Here is a 17,179-nt window from a genome sequence, read left to right as displayed (position 1 = left end):
CTTTGGATGGATGAGGCAAGGCCCTATAAAGTCCGACAGCCAATTCTCAACAAGTGGATTGTTCGTCACGACTGGCAATTATGACGTGTCGTCGATGTGGCGTCTTGACGAAATCGGGATTGACGCCACCTGTTTCCGGACCATCGGACGTGACCCCCATCTGTCTGCATTTAAACAGGCCAACTTCAAGCAAGATGACTGTTATCAAGTGCCTCTGATGGTCGAACCGCCCGGGTTACCACCTGGAAGCAACAATCGCTGACTGCCGCTGTACGTCGACTGCAAATTTAAATTAACCGCTTCCGAGAGCAGTCATCACTGCTAGAAAAATACGACCAAGCGATTTCAGCTTATCTCAACGATGGTCATGCCGGAAGGGTACCGGACGAGCAGCTACTCAAGGCCAACATCTACAATATGCCCCATCACGCCGTGGTTCGTCGTGAGGCTGTAACAACGAAGCTTCGCGTGGTATTTGACGCGTCATTGCACGAAGCGTGTCATGTTTGCCTTAACGATGTACTCTCGAAAGGCATAAAACTTGGGGCAGATGTACGTCATTCAACTCCTATTAACTCCCATTGCCACCCTGTGGTTCTCTCTGCTGATATAAAGAAAGCATATCTGCTGTTTCTCATTCGGCCTGAAGACCAAGGCCTGTTACGCTTTCTCTGGCTGGAAAGATTACCGACGAAAGAAGAGCCCATGCCACCCACAACGACGCGGAGAATGACAAGAGGTCCTTTTGGAGTTGCATCCAGCCCATTCCTTTTGGCCGCTACACTTCAACACTACTTATCGTCTTGTAAGCAGAAATACCCAGCCACAGTAGCCCTCTTAGAACAGGCCTTCTATGTGGACGACCTTCTAGTAGGACTACCGAGCACGCAGGAGGCATTGAAGCTGTATGAAGAAACAAAGAAGATATTTAGGGAGGCCAAAATGGAGCTCCGCAAATGGGCTTCTAATTGTGACAGCTTGAAGGAGCAATTCCTCCGTGATAAATGTGCTATTGAAGATGAAGCCGGTGACAGTCACACGATGAAGATTCTGAGAGTTCCTTGGGAACGTTCTGGTGACAGCTTCCTCCTCACAAATGAACATGCTGCTATTTTCGCATCTGGGAAGCCTGCGACCAAACGCGTGGCACTGCAAACGTTGGCCAGAAGTTACGACCCCTTGGGATACCTCAGCCTATTTACCGTAAAGGCCAAGATTGTATTCTAAGATCTTTGTAAGAAGAACATTGCATGGGACGTGATCATTCCAGATGAAGAGCAAGTCAAGTGGAACACCTGGTGCTCAGAGCTGAATGACGCAGTGTGTCCGCATCCCACGATACGTGTTTCTGAGAGACGACGTCAATCCATTCACAGTCGAGCTGCATACTTTCACTGATGCCAGTCCAAGAGCGTATGGTGCATGCATCTACGCCCGTGTAAGATCTGAATCTGACATCTGCTTCATACACCTGTTAATCAGCAAGGGTAGACTTGCTCCGATCAAGATGGTGTCACTTTCGCGCCGGGAGCTCCTCGCGTGCTTCATCGCAATGCGACTAAGCTGCCACGTCAAAAAAGTGCGGTTTCTTCAACCCGCTCCAGGGTTCTTCTTAACAGATTCACTGGTGGCACTCCACTGGATAAGGGGTTCATCAACCAAACTAGACCCCTTTGTAGCACACCGGGTTGCTGAGATACAACAATTGACCAATCTATCACAATAGTTTCATTGTGGCACCAAGGACAATCCCGCTGACGTTATTACTCGTGGAGCATCACATACTAGTCTCATCGAATCTAACATGTGGTGGCACGGCCCAACTTGGCTCTCTGACCAGAGAAAACAATTTGAAGGTGCAAGCAACTCCGAGAATTGCACCACAACAAAGATTTCATTGGAGGAATCGAACGATTTTCAAGGCCAATCTATGCGAAGCATGTCCGTTTGTCCGTCGGGTGTTTTCGTCCGTCAATGAATCGCGCGTAGAAGACTACAGCTCTACTACGAGGCTGCTACGAGTCACCGCATGAATCAAGCGCTTCCTCCGTAATTCTTCGCGACACCTCCTATCAGTATCTGGACCTATCATGGCGGAAGAGTTATTAAAGGCTGAACATTTTCTGCTAGAGGCCATTCAAGAACAATCCTTTCCCAACGAAGGTCTTGTGCTGCGCAAGGGTCAGCCGTTGCCCTTAACATCTCGTGTTCTTCCCCTTTGTCCGTTTATAGATAGTGATGGCCTTCTTCGCGTGGGTGGACGGCTGGACCAGCTTTGTACTAATCACGACGTACGCCATCCCATTCTCTTGGCAGATAATAAGCTCACCAGCCTTATCGTATCAGCGGCACACGTGCGCACTATCCGCGTAGTTGTTGAAGCAACCATAACGGAGCTTCGAGAGCGCTTTTGGCTGCTGAAGGGACGCCAGACACATAGTTTTGAAATGCAGGATTTGTAAACGATGGAAGGCAGCAGCAGTATCTGCACCAATGGCCCCTCTACATCTTGAGAGAATTAGTGAAGCAAGCCCACTCACCATTGTCGGGCACGATTACTGTGGGCCCTTATACATTAAACTAGCAAGTGATTCAGCATATTTCTACATCCTTCTTTTTTCATGTGCAGTCACACGGGCGGTACATGTGGAACTAATTTCAGACACGACTGCCGCAGCAACATTGCTTGCCTTCCACCGTTTCAACACCCGGCGCGGAGTTCCTTCGACGGTATACTCCAACAACGCTCAAACCTTCCGCAGCTGCGCAAAAACATTTGCGTCTATACTACCAGCACTTCGGGAGTACGCGGCCGAGCAACCAATACAGTGGAAGTTCATCGTAGAAAGAGCTCCTTGGTTAGGCGGATGGTGGGAGCTACTCATTCACTTAACGAAAAACGCATTGAAGCGCTCGTTGGGACGCAGCAGCCTCGGCGTGGAAGCCCTCACAACTGTGCTGTGCGAGATTGAAGCAGTAATCAATAGCAGACCACTGACGTATCTCGAGAGCGAAACCGATGAGCTCCAGCCATTAACTCCATCGCATTTCTTGTTAGGGAAGCGCAGCATTTTCCTGCCACAACAAATTGACTTCTCCGAGCTTCCGACCACAGTTGACTTGAACCGCAAGGCTCTTCATCGCCAGCGTATCATAGAAGAGCTTTGAAAAAGATGGAAACGAGCCTACCTGATACTACTGCGTTCAGCTCACAATAGCCCGTCGTTCATCAACCAAACTACAGATCGGTGATATAGTGCTATATAGTGTTAGAGAACAACACACCTGCAACATACTGGAAGAAAGGTCGAGTGATCGCCTTACTGCCCGGAATAGACAGCATAGTGCGCGCGTGCTCAGAGCGTCTAGCCAATGGTTCAGTAGAAAATCGCCCGGCGCAAAAACTCTGCGCCCTCGAAGCATCAGTATAATCTTGGCCGGTCCCGAAAGATGTTGCAAAATGCGCCGGAACGGAGCATCAAGGAGCGTGCGCGATAGATGGAGAAGACGACGAGGTGGAAATAGGGACGCGCTATGCATGGACAGCTTGGGCTCGATGACGAACAAACGGGTCGTCTCCGCCTAACATCTTCGGACCGGTTATTTGTTACATCCACAGCCACTACTCAGTTGGTCACGTGATGGGAAGAAAGACAACGTGAGAGATGGGCTCAGAGAATTCGATGTATGCTACAAGCCCTGGCGCTGAATTCTAGATATGTTTTCGATTACTTATTCCCTATAATCTGCGAAATCTGCGATGAATTTGGGTGCTGGAACGCAAAGCAATTTTACTGAATGAAGTTGCGCACTTTATGGCAAAAGTTTCTCTGGCAGACACAGTTCTCTCTGTCCTTCTAGTTACGGCGTTTGTCTCTGCGGGAAGGTTCGGAAAATGTGCATTTTTTGTACTCCAAGTCTCGATTCATCACCGGACTCTCTGCACCTACAGTTCCCTTGGAGCGGGAAATGCATAGTGTGTTGCAAGACGGGCTGAGTTCGTAATGACCTGAATGCGTTGTAGAATTCCGAATCTTATTTTTTTACTAGCACAAAGCGGGTTTGCGATCTCCTATTTTTGCTCTTTTCGAAAACTTGTTGAGCTACCGACGTGTATTCTTACACAAAAAACGAAGTATCAAAATTATATAGCGTCAGTGTGGTCTACAGGTTACGTCGGCCGTTCTGTTATCTTTCGGGGCCTCTGCTCGGGGACACTCGGACAGTAATATTTTAAAATCTGTTGAACACCTATATTCGACTCAAATACATTCGGTAGGTGTATTGACGGCCAATGATTCCTTATTATGTCTTCCTAGGCAAAAAAATCTTCGGTCACTGGAAAGTTACACAAAATAGTGCGGTCTAAAAGTACAATTATTCATAATTATAGTTACATTAAACCTTCAACGCTAAACTATTTTAACTTTTAAAAATATCAATCATATACCGAGTATGTTTGATCCTCCTGACTCTTCGCTGATTCCCCTGAGTGGGTAGGTGCCAATATTCTAAAGATCACCACGATCATCATCATCATCATTCATTAGACGGACCTCCCCTCTTGCAGCGCTGCCAAAGTGTTTTTTGTTATATTTATGTTTTTTTCGTGCCAAAGAGAGCTGCGTATAAAAAAAGAGTCCCCTAGCGGCCGTTTTTAGCGGGCTCATTCTGTCTTGACGTGATAGTCAGGCATAATGGCATGTGAAACGCTCGTTATGCGGCACTTTCAGCTAAAATGAAAATGTGATGCTTATGTCCACCCATATACTGGACATTATGCGGTACATGATCAACAGTGCAGAGTTTTCTTGATCGATTCAAGCTTCTACTGTATGAAGCGTCTAATATCGCTAAGGAACACTTTTGTTTGAATATGTACCTGTTATTTTCCCGATTGTTGTAGTGTTCCTCGTTTATTATTTGTGTTTATGTTATTGAATCTTTCTTCGTATTGTTTTGTTGTACCTCTGTTATAGGTACTGTTTTGCTGTACCTCTGTTATTTTGGGTATTTTGTGAAAATGCCCAAAGTATTTAAATATGGGAAATTCATCGCAAAATGGTATTAAAAATAAGCTGTGGCAATATTTTTTTGAAAGGTGTAAAACTAATACCGGACCACTTTTTTTAACGCTGGATTGCTTGGTACATATGCCAATAAGAAGAGTCATAAAGACTTTTGCTTCAAAGTGAAGAAAAAAAAAACGTCAAATTGGCATTTTTCTTTATACCTTGTATATTACTACACGACATTTATTCAAATAAATAAAAATTATTTCTGAAAACTATCCGGTTAATGACGAATCCCCCAGCGCCGGTGTGTGCCACGGTCCAAGGTTATATCCTTCTCTACTCTATTCGTCGTTCTTCCAAATTTTGTGTCCATCTTTGTAGCAAAATTTTCAGCGATCATTCTAACTCTCCAAGAGTACCGCAGTTTCTTTCCCGGATTCACTATCGTTACCGTCTTGCGTCGCTTTCAAAACATTACGTCTGCGGCATATAGGTATGAAGTTGATTTGCAATTGAAAGGAATATTATTGCATTAAATCTTCGATGCGTGTGAAAAGGCATCATTTATAGGCCGGGTTATTTATGTATTTCCGTCATTCATATTCATTATAATGGCTCAATCCATGCCAAATGAGTTTTCTGTGCCATCAATAAAAACCGAATTGGAATTTCAGCGCTTTGAGATAGTAAAATATGTCATACACAAGCAATTTAAGTAGCTATTACTCAATTACACGTCATCAGACTCCATATCTAACTTTTTATTCACCCTACAGACGGTCTGAAAGCACCCCCTGATTGTTATTTTTGCGCAGTGCAGAAGACAACAAAGCATTATCGAGTTTTCTGTAATGAATATTTTTACTTGTGCAAAATTAGTTTGGGGGCAGCAATTTGACTTTAGTCTCAGCTGATCCCATCCCTACCTTGAACTTGCCTTTTACTGCTCGCCCAGCCACTTACGCCAGCTGACCACGCTCGAGATCTGTACGTCTCCTCTCAAGTGAGTCGTCCGCGCTGGCGCGTCTCGCCCATGTCGCAGTCAACATCGCAAAAACAGCATCGTCAGCGTCTCCACTAGTTTGGTACAGTCTCTATGCAAGGTGAACTTTCAATGCCTCGCGCATACGCATCAAAATACGCACGTACGTTGCTCGGTCTCTCCAACCTGCAGGCTTCTACAACCGACGGCAGGAGCTCTCAACAACCAAAACATTCTTTCTTGTGATATTTGAAATCCACTTGCGTCAGTAACGCACATATGTTTAACGACATGCTCGCACGTAATGCTGTGGAAATCGGTGCTCGAAATGTGATAAAAAAAGAACAAAAACAGAAACACTGACGAGCACACGAAAATTCATTTCAAATAGCGTTGCTGTACTTCATTGCGATGCAGAAAACATTACATTTTAGACAAACGACCAAAACACAGACAACCGAAGTGAAGCTGTAAGGCATAACCACCAGTCGGCACCGTGACCACAACATTGAGATCTTTGATGTCTTTATTGGCGGATGGTCAATGAATAACTGGAGTGGCACTAATGAAATCTTCACACACGTCATAATCTTCTCGTTGTCACAGGATGCTGAAACCCCGTTAGCTTGCGCACGCTGTTCGCCCTCGAAGTAAAGTAACTTTACGGACACATTTCATACTGCGCTGAAAAAGATTTGCATATGAAGCTATCAAGTGGGGACAACAATTCTAGCTTGAAATTTCACGTCACACCACATTCAAGCAGTGCCTTAATCGTCTGAGGATTCTTCGAATGCCTTTCACGTATAGCTTGCCCAATGCTGCAGGGGACTAACTAGAGCAACTTAACATTTTCGCCAATCTTTTGCATCCTGGCCGAGCTTCAAACAGCGAAGCGGCAGGTGGGGGCTAGCCGGGCCACGCGCCAAGATGTCGACCAACAATAACCGCATGCCTGCGCGTGGTGGCTACGCGTGTAAACGGTGGAAGACGAAGAAGCGAGCTCCCTCTCACGCGCAGCTCGCGCCATTCGACCGTCAGACAGGCCGCCTGCTTCGACGCTCGTAGGAGGCTGTACGTCGCTGCGGCTCGGCGCCAGTCCTCTGCGCAACCACCTTCGGCCCCCGAGAGCAGAGGTGAGCGTCGTCCTTTTATAGGGCAGACGGAGTATTCGACTGCGGTCATTGTCAGCACTCGGGCTTTCTTTCGTCCCGCATGCTGCCGAACGCCATGGCCGTGGATATTGAGGCCTTTAGAAGCACTGGACGTATGCCAAACGCTGACTAGGCGGCTTACGAGCAATGCTGGGTGAATCAATCGATACCCACCGACTGATTATTAACGTTATTACTTCGTACGGCTGGGGAAAATTTTTTTCATTAAAAATTTCGAAACTGCATGAGCGCGCGTATGGCACTCACGAGCCACCTTTTTCTTCCATCACGTGTCACGATGTACGCGCTCGCAATCGGAACTCCGGCTCGAAATATCTCCTTTTAATGATACTGCCCTAGTTTCCCTTTATTTCGTCTGGCGTACATCAGTGGGCACTCTAAATGTGTAAAAAAAGCACGCTTCGCAACAACGTTCACGTAGGGCTGTAGATGTTTGCCAAGGTCTCATCGTTTGCACGCCTTTTTCTCCGTTCGGCCATTGCTCGGGCGCCACAGGTCACGTCTTCCCGGGATATGCATTCCGACTGTTACTCAAACTTCAGTCACTTCCGTGCCCAGGATTTTTATGGTCTTAGGTCAATTCTGCGCGCTCTTTCTATATCACAATAGAAATACGGGCCTCCACTTTTTGTTAATAATAACAAATTGGCAGATCACATGCACAGTGGGGATCAATGATATGCGAAGCACGGATGACAATTGTTGATATGTCACCTTAAAGTCAGCACAACGTTACGACGTGGAGGTAAATGATGCCGTGCATAATTTCCGTGTTATGATTATCATGTTTGGATGCGCCGTTTACCTTCGTCATCTAATCACGTCACGTCATAGAAAATTTAGTATATGTGGAGCTAGCGAAACGGTCGCTAGCACGCAATGAGCGTGGTATGTTGTCAAGTTCTAACATGGCGTGCGTGTCAGGGTTATCATGTTTGCACCACGCAGTCATATATTTCGTCATCCAATTGGATGACGAAATATGTGACTCTGGTTCGACGTCATGTAACACAATATTTGGTATATGTGGAGCTAACAAAAACGGCCACGGGCGCATCTTTAGGAGCCCAATATACTTTAATTCAGCGTTGACGCGCGCGCACGCTGCGTTGACGCGCGTGCGCGCGCGTCAACGCAGCGTGCTTTAATTCAGCGTTGACGCGCGCGACCAGCGTCCGTCAACGCGGCCCGACGGCAACCGCCGCGAAATGCGACATGCCGCGTTTCGCGCTGCTGTGTCGCCCAGACAACACTGCGTCTCCCTCTCTTCGTTTGGGAGGGACGCCGGACGCGCGGAAACGCGCATGCGTCAAAGCAACGCAGCTCGGCGCGCGCCTGCGAGTATATAGCAGGACCGGCGCCTGGCGTGGCAACGCCAGCATGACGCGACGAAATGAACGCCGGCGAGTACGCGCTCCGCGTCACGTCTAAATGTATTGGCGCCTTGACTGTGGCATATTGTGCGATGTGATGTGTGATGTGATGTATGTCGCATCACACGCATCTCATGCTTATCATGTTTGCACCCGTCACATACCTTCGTCATCGTTTGACGTCACGTAGTACCAAATTTGGCATAAGTGAAGCTAGCGGAACAGCCGCGAGCGCTACATGAGCGTAACATATGATGTTGTTACATGACACGCATCTCATGTTTATCATCTTTGCACCAGTCACATACCTTCGTCAACCATTCACGTACCGTAATACCAAATTTCGTATATCTGACGCAAGCGAAACGGCCGCGAGTGCATCATGAGCGTGTCATTTGGTGATATTGTTACATGATACGCATGTCATGATTATCATGTTAGGGTCTGTCGCTTGAATTCGCCATGCAATCATGTTATGCCATACTCGTATTGCAACATGCTATGTGAATGAAACCACCTGTAGAGCTGCAGGACCATGAAATGTAAATCATGACATTCATGACATACATGTCATGATTTTCATGTCATTACTATTCACATATGTTCTTCATACAGTCATGTTATGACATACCAAGTTTTGTATTGATACCTTTATCGAAACGGCCAGGAAAGCTTAATGTCATAGGCGGCTAGATAGATAGATAGATAGATAGATAGATAGATAGATAGATAGATAGATAGATAGATAGATAGATAGATAGATAGATAGATAGATAGATAGATAGATAGATAGATAGATATGCTCAAAGTCACTGAAGTTCGCTAAGAATTGAAAAAAAAATTACATTGTCGACGGGGTAACCCATGTTTTTTTCTGTATAAATTGTTCTCTAAACAGGCGTCTGACTGTCACATAGTACTTAAATAAGGAAATTTAAATTATGCGGAACGTATGTCATGTATCCACTTCGATTGCCAGTGCGGGCCGTCATCTCATTTCTCAATATCACGAGATGGCGTAGTTTCAGCATTTCGAAACTATAGTCGGCTTCGACCAGTACGAGGTGTCTTTCTCCTGCCAAGAGCACAGCGGATGGACTCCGATTCTACAGCTCCTTTTCTGACATATTATTTCAAACAACAGCAGAACATTCTGCGAGGATTTCATCGCTTGGATCATTTTTCTTCAACTCGCTGCAGGGCGATCAAGTCGCCATTATTTTTGTCTTCTCATTGCTTTTAGATAGAAATTTTGGAATGGTGGGACTGTGAGTTTCAAACACCGCACCAACTTCAATCTGAATCAAGATCTTCACATAAAGATCACAATTCTTTGTTTTGCTGTAACTTGGGCTCGAGTTTACTCACGGGTGCTTCTCGGAGACCCTTGATCACAGGGATCAAGGCAGGTGCTGAAGGTCTCCTAACTTTTTGTGCTCTTCACCATGGTTTTTTTTTTTTGCAATCCTGAAGTGTTTATTTTTCACTATTGAGGACAGCCTGTACAGGGAGTTTTGCTAATTGTGCGAGACGTGAAATAAATGTGACATTCACCTTTGTAGGTACGTTTGCTTTAGCGGCAGCACGTTTAGATTAGTGAAAATCTTTAATGAGACATATTAGGTAAAAAACAACTGTCTCAAGCCGCACATGTAAGTGGTAGGATCAAAAGAGAGAATCGTAGCCATTTCAGCGAAGAGCTGCCTTTATTCTTTTTTCAAATTCAGCCTCTGAGAATTTTCACAATCTGGCCAATTTCACTGTCGAAACATAAAGCAAAAAGCGCAACTGCGATACTCTTCCGAGATGTCCATTCAGAATTAGGTTTATCTATAGCATTCTTTGTTTGCAGTTGTGGCATACTTGGCGCACGTAGCTTAACTGACGAAAAAGAAACACTATTGAATGACAAGGTTTGAGTATGGCTCAAGCCAAGATTTTTCGTCACTTCAGTCTGGACGTTTTGTTTACAAACAACCCCGTCGATTCTGGCTGTGAATTTTTTACGATGCGAGCTTCGTAACACACTGAAGACTTGGGCTCTTATACATTACAGATTACCTATGACGCATACTTGTATACCGTGGGCCGTGCTTGCACGTATGGGGCCAACATGTCAAGAAATGGTTTTGTGGCGCGTTCGCTGTACTCCTCCTCTAAAGAGCACCCGATGTTAAGTGGACAGCGAAGTGTGCTATGTTCGCATAATGAACAACCCACTTGTGTTCCACAGCGGTAGGGCCAGGATGTGAGGTGGAATGTCTCTCTGTGCAGGTCATGCCCTTACGGCCGCAGTCGACATGGTCACGAGCATATCTCGCTGCATCTCGTCCGCCACCGTGGAGATCATCGAGGGTGGCGGCTTGTGCCCCTCGCGGTCGCCGAGTGGGTGCATCGTGAGTGAGCCCTCGAAGCCGCCTTCGCCGAGCGTTGACATCTTGAGCAAGTCAACGAGGCCTCCGTCCCCGATCGGGTGCGTGGTGAAGGTGCGGTCTCCCAGCTCCTCTGTCACCCGCAGCAAGCGCACGTCCTCACCCGCAGCCGTGCACGTGGTGACCGAGGGGCAAGCAGCAGCCGCCGCGGAAAGCCACCCGTTCACCACACGTTGTCACACCGTCGTCGCCTAGGCACCGGTCGATCGACGAGTGCATCGTGACGGAGGAGCAGCCACCATCACCTGTCCTGTGGGTCGTTACGGAGACAAGCAGGTCTGTGTCACTGGGTTGAGCTCATCAAGAATTGTCCTCAATTGTCATCTAACAAGAGTAGACGAAGCAAGGCGCCCTTCAACACACTTGCCGGCGAGTGATACCTGCGGATCGTTGCCCAGTTCCAGACTTCCTGTCCACAAATGGGCAAGTGGGCACCTACCTCTATGGCAGTGTGTGAGTTGGCGCGGTGCACACGCATGCAGGCGACCTCAAAGTTTGCTTGACATGTAAAATAAAATTTTACACCTTTTATTGTCGGCTGAATTCAATCTTAAAGGGAAGACTTGCTATTTTTTGAGGCCTTATAAGGCTTCAGTTGGTATGGTAATGCTTGTCTGAAATATCGGCGGTAAAGGTGGGAGTCACTTTCAAGTCAAGGAGCCATCAGGACGTGCCAAATGTTGATGAGCAAGCAATATAACCATAATGTGCCGCAGCAAGTGAGAAACAGGTGACAGCAACAAAACCAGTAGGAAAGGTGAAGCCTGGAATGCTGGCCCTTGCCCACAGGAAGCGAATGTTAAATGGAAGCTGTTCCAGCCCTGCATACAGTGTGCGCCCAAGAATAATTGTGATGATTATTGCTACGGTTCTGAAAACCCCGATTTGATTACGAAGGACGCCGTATACTGGATGGTTCCGGAACATGCACGTATCATGAACGGTATCATGAACGGGTATCTGCCGCAGAGTCTGGACAAGCCTCGCTATACTCAGCGCTCCGGCATGACCCGTGATAATCGTCATTGGCGAGTGAACGAGAGAAAAAAAATGAAAAATAAAATAAAAAAAAAACAAAAAATATATCTTCGAATAAAATTTTTTATGACGTGCCATTCAAACACTTGTACCCTCCACCCGAAGCATCTTCATAACCATTCGGCTCACCAGGCATGCAAGCCGAGTCTTGTATAGAATTAGGTTCAAGAGTCAGGAAAGGGAAGTGATGGTCACAAAGAGGAAAGAATATAACGCAGCACAAAATATTATCGACAAGAGGTAGAGAGATCATGACACGTGGCTGCGTAAATTTTGACTGACCCATGGCTGCGACGGCACGGTCAACTTCTCTTACGACGTGTCATCGAAATAGCGGACATGTAGGTTTGTATTTTTTTCTTGCTTTATTTTCGAAAATGACGCTTCTCTGCGAGCTGAACTTGGCGGTTTCGTTCGCGTCTGCAGTGCCATAAGTAATAAAAAACGTTAATAAGAAAATCTATCAGAACGAAGCACGAACCGATATGACACTTTTGGTTTTCCGATTCCCAGGGTGCGTCATAGTGGAGCATATGTGTGCACGTGCTTTCCACTGTGGATTACCAAAATTCGTAGCACGGAACGTTTTCTACTTAAAGGTCAGATTCTGCTCTCTTTTCTGCACATTAGGATATTATACGCACAAACATTTCTAAAGCTTTAGGAGTATTCTATAAAACTTGAAATATTTCCGGTATTAGCCACACTTCTTTTCTCTGTCTTATGGGCCTTCGTTCCATGCACCACAGGTGGGTGACGTGCGAGGCTTTGTCGAACCATTAGATGCTAAATTGAGTGAAGTTCCTTCCATTGGAAATGAAAGAGCAGGAGGAACCTTGAAATCATTTTGAACGACATGTATCCGATTGATGCAAAACATTTCCCTTTCCAGATAGTAAAGCTCTTCTGCTATGACGTTTAGAAGAAAAAAGTATTACAAAAATCATAGCTACATGTGCCCCGCATTTCGAATGAAAATCTGACTGGTATTCTCTCAGAAAATTTGAATTGGTCATTCTCTTAAAGACCCCACCGCGGTGGTCTAGTGGCAAAGGCACTCGGCTGCTGACCCGCAGGTCGCGGGATCGAATGCCGGCTGTGGCGGCTGCATTTCCGATGGAGGCGGAAATTTTGTAGGCCCGTTTGCTCAGATTTGGGTGCACGGTAAAGAACCCCAGGTGGTCGAAATTTCCGGAGTCCTCCACTACGGCGTCTCTCATAATCATATGGTGGTTTTCGGACGTTAAACCCCACATATAAATTAAGGTTAAATTCATTTTTATTTATGTGGGTCACTTCACGTGAGCCAAAGTTTCACTGGACAGAAAATTGATGTTAGTCAAATTTTAAGGTTACTGATAACGAGGCCGCCTATCTGAATGATGGTTAGACACGCCGTTTCAGAGGCCAAAAGGGAGAGTAAACAATAGGTATCTGAGGTGCATTCATGGTGTCCCTAGCAGTTGCTAACAACTTGACTATATATATATATATATATATATATATATATATATATATATATATATATATATATATATATATATATATATATATATATATATATATACACATACATATATACGGTGCTTGAAGAAATGAGTCCAATATTACTTGAAAATTACTGAAAGAACGTATCTGCGTGCTATCTGAGGCGATATACCTTTACTGCGGCAGAGAGCATCTTAAGATACATACATTCTTTGCAAAGCCATAGGGATGCTAGCGCGGAATATCAGCATAGCAACTTAAAATTTTCCGATACGTTTTCTGCACGGCGGCCTATCTGAAGTCAATGAAGTCCTGGTGGTTGACTGCTCCTACAGGTGTCAACGCCTTCGAACGTATAGAACATACCGAGCGACAAGCAATCAGTGTGACGTTGCACCCTGCGTGTCGCCCGACTGCCCGCCCCAACGTGATGAGTGCCGCGGCAACGCGCGCCCAGGGAGCTGGAATTCATGGTCGCGTCACATGTTTTCGCATAATCTCAATTTTCCGGATCCAGTAGCTGAGGCGGCGTTTACAGATAGCTTTCCCAGCTACGAGTCTGCATGTTTTTGAAATTAATGGTTGAATTATTGTTAATCGGCAACTAAACCGTAGAATAGAAGCACCAAGAGACAATTACATAGCATCTGTTTCTAGAGATATGCACCCAACGCATTATAAAGAAAGACAACGTGCATTCGGTATTGAATTCTCCAAGTACCCCGACACTCGCTATGCCGACGCCACACGCCACCCTCCCTGCCAAGCCTATGCAGTGAGCGTCACCGACAACCAAAAAAAAAAAAACAAAGCTTGCTGCAGCCACCATTCTAGTCAAGAATCCCGAAAACGAAGAAGTAGCAGTCACTGCCCAGACCATTACCACCACCACCACCACGCGCATGACCATAATATTTCACAATTCGCAGGAAGCCTCGAGCATCATTAAAAGTATTCGATTATCTGAAAAAACACCCGAAGTCAAGATTTATCGGTATAAACATCATGTCACCGGAACTTGCGTCTGTTGTACTCTCGAAGACTCGAAACAGGCAGAGCTGGACTTTATTTTAGGACCAGGCGCGCGTTCTATTTGCTCAAGGGTGGGCGTCATCATTGTTCCAGGTAGCCATGGCATGAAGCCTCCACCAGGATCTTGTCTACCAGCTGGCGCTGGTCCTCAGGATGTAGTAACGTCCGCAATGCCTCCCACGATGTTCCATAAAGGACACAAATTGATGACAAAAAATAATATGCAGCGACCCGAAAGCGCAGACATTCGTGCCGCCCTCGAGCTCCAATCAATTATTATTTAAAATATTTATCTGTGCTCCAGATTTAACCCCTAAGCGTATTGCTAGTAACTCCCAAGTCTTAGCAACAAAAAAAAAAAAACAGTCGCGTTACACTATAGGCATGCACTTTCTATAACGTCCTGGTTATACCCTACCTCAATTGGTTTTGTAATGTACACACAAAGAGTACTCCACGGATCAGGTCAATGCAGATTTAATATATTCAAACGGGCAAGATGAACCCCAGGAAATGTGGCATAGGAAGATACGCCCGAGTGACAACCTCATTGGCGCAGCCTTGGAAGGCCAGCGTACCTTGATGGTTCGGCAGCAGTCGTCGGCAATTTCCCGGACGTTGGAAGGCCACCCTCTTTGGGCTTGTTTGGACTAGTGCTTGGCTTTTTTTTATTTTGCAATTAGCCTGTAGAGCTTTCATTCATCAAGCTTTTGAATCATATATGTGCCATGACTGGTGCAGGGGTGGCACCAAAGAACAGGACCAAACGCTCAAATATTATTACCTGTATCCATCGACCCCTCTGAAGCACCAAAAAACTTATTTTATTGGTGACTAAAATACCTCTATTATACCTGGGATGTGTGCTTCCACTAAAACAAGACAATATTTCAAGCGTATATGCTGAGCCAATGCAGTGGTGATCCCTCGCTCACTTTATTAGCCGTACATTCACCACACCCTGCTGACATGTCGGATCATATTTGCGCGTGAGCAACGTAATGAACGCCAATCCAAGCAAAGAGCAAAGCAGCGTAATATGAAACTTTAAAATAGTTTCATCATCATCATCATCTTATATAAATTAGCACCACATTCAGAACGAAGATATCTCTAATAATCTCCAATTTATCTGGACAAACTCGATTTTATTTAGCTGCAGGCACTGAATTTCGTCATCCAATCTGACCCTCTGCCTTAGCAGCATTTCCCATATTTCGGTATCCATTCCGTCGCTCCGACTGACCATCCGTTATCGCATTGCGTGATCTGGAGAGTAAAAGAAACGGTAGACGCGCAGTATATTGGCATCTGATAGTAAATAACCCAAACGAAGTAGTTGGCGCACTCAGAAGTGTTGCATAAGGCAACAAGCCCGACGAAGTTGGCGGGGAGCAAGGCTTGTCAATGCGAGATTGTGGGCTGCGCACCCTGAGGCCCCCCATGGTCGGCCGAGGTTACTGCCCCCGGCCAGTAGCGTCGACACGCTGTCGGGGAAGCGCGCGTCTCGAGAAGCCTGTCGCCGAGGTTGCATCGGCGGGCGTGTCACCCCGCGGATGCTCGCGCCTTCTTGCGAACGCTATAGCTGCCGGCTCTCCTCCGCGGCGGAGAGCTGCCGGCGGCCATGGCGGCCGCCACATGTACGGGGGACTGCCGCTATTTCGAGCGCTGGCCACGTGGCCTGGGCCGTTGCCTAAATTTGGCGGCTGGGCCCAGTTTCAGACAGGCAGCGACCCGAGAGGAGTGGCTGCGACCCCGGGGGTTCCGACTCGTAAGTTGCCGGCGGCCCAATCACAACAAGCGTGTGTTGTTGACCCGCTGGACCCGCGGCAGGTGGCCGCCGCATCCCGGAGACATGGCGAGCAGCGCGTCCACCACCACCACCATCAGCAGCATCGCTGTGCAGTCGGGCAACACTCGGCTGGTGATAGCCCTCCTGCAGGTGAGCCGCCTCTGTCGCGCTGACACGCGCTGTGGCCGATGGACCTTGACACCTCTCGCTGGCCGCCGCCGCGCGCTTGAAGCGCTCTTGAACTTGGGGGCGCCGAAGCGGTGGGCCGATCTTCAGCTTACGCTAGTTAAAATGCTGTAATCCACCGTTCTGCTGCCCGATCCGTACCACGCAGCACTGAAGGCTATACGTAGCGAGACAGCTGCCGTGCGCGTGCGTCCGGCATAGCTGGACTGTGCTCGCTATAGGTGAACCCCTGGACCAGATCGGAGCGAGAGAGCCAGCCGGTGTGCTGCCATACGTGTACGCTTGTCCACATGAGAAGTGGCATAAAAATAATGGGCGGATGCGTTGGAAGCGAGCCAGATGTGTGGAGTCCTTCTCCCTCGAATGCACGTGTAAGCCTTCCTTGCCGGTCCGGTGGCACGCGAGTATTCATGGCGGGAATTAGTATCGTCTGGCCAAATATTACAAGTAGGACATCGACCGTCCTGATCGTATACCTATATACTGATCAGAATGTAGACGTTTATACACATCGTTCACGTCTTGCGAAGGTTCGCGGACGATCCCTGAACGCTTGATTTGGGTAATAAGAGCAACAAGAAAAACCCTCGACGTAAGTTTACGAAATCACAGAACTAAACATTTAACATAACCTCGAGAAGAGAGACAACAAGCTGCTTCATTGGC

The 17,179-nt window shown here is 46.8% G+C and overlaps 1 protein-coding gene across 1 annotated transcript in view; it reads left to right on the top strand.

The window, feature by feature from the left end:
- Window positions 1-16,144: 16,144 nt before the first annotated feature.
- The window catches only part of LOC119176676 (uncharacterized), a 322,419-nt gene continuing 321,384 nt past the window's right edge, over window positions 16,145-17,179 (top strand). The window contains exon 1 of the mRNA XM_075876363.1: window positions 16,145-16,477. Within this exon, the coding sequence (XP_075732478.1) occupies window positions 16,160-16,477 (318 nt within the window). The 5' untranslated portion in view covers window positions 16,145-16,159. The remainder of the gene's footprint in view (window positions 16,478-17,179) is intronic.

Source organism: Rhipicephalus microplus, chromosome X (assembly GCF_043290135.1).
Source record: "Rhipicephalus microplus isolate Deutch F79 chromosome X, USDA_Rmic, whole genome shotgun sequence".
NCBI classification, from domain to species: domain Eukaryota; kingdom Metazoa; phylum Arthropoda; class Arachnida; order Ixodida; family Ixodidae; genus Rhipicephalus; species Rhipicephalus microplus.
Note: the sequence above shows the minus strand (reverse complement) of the source record. Positions and strands in the feature narration are given on the sequence as shown.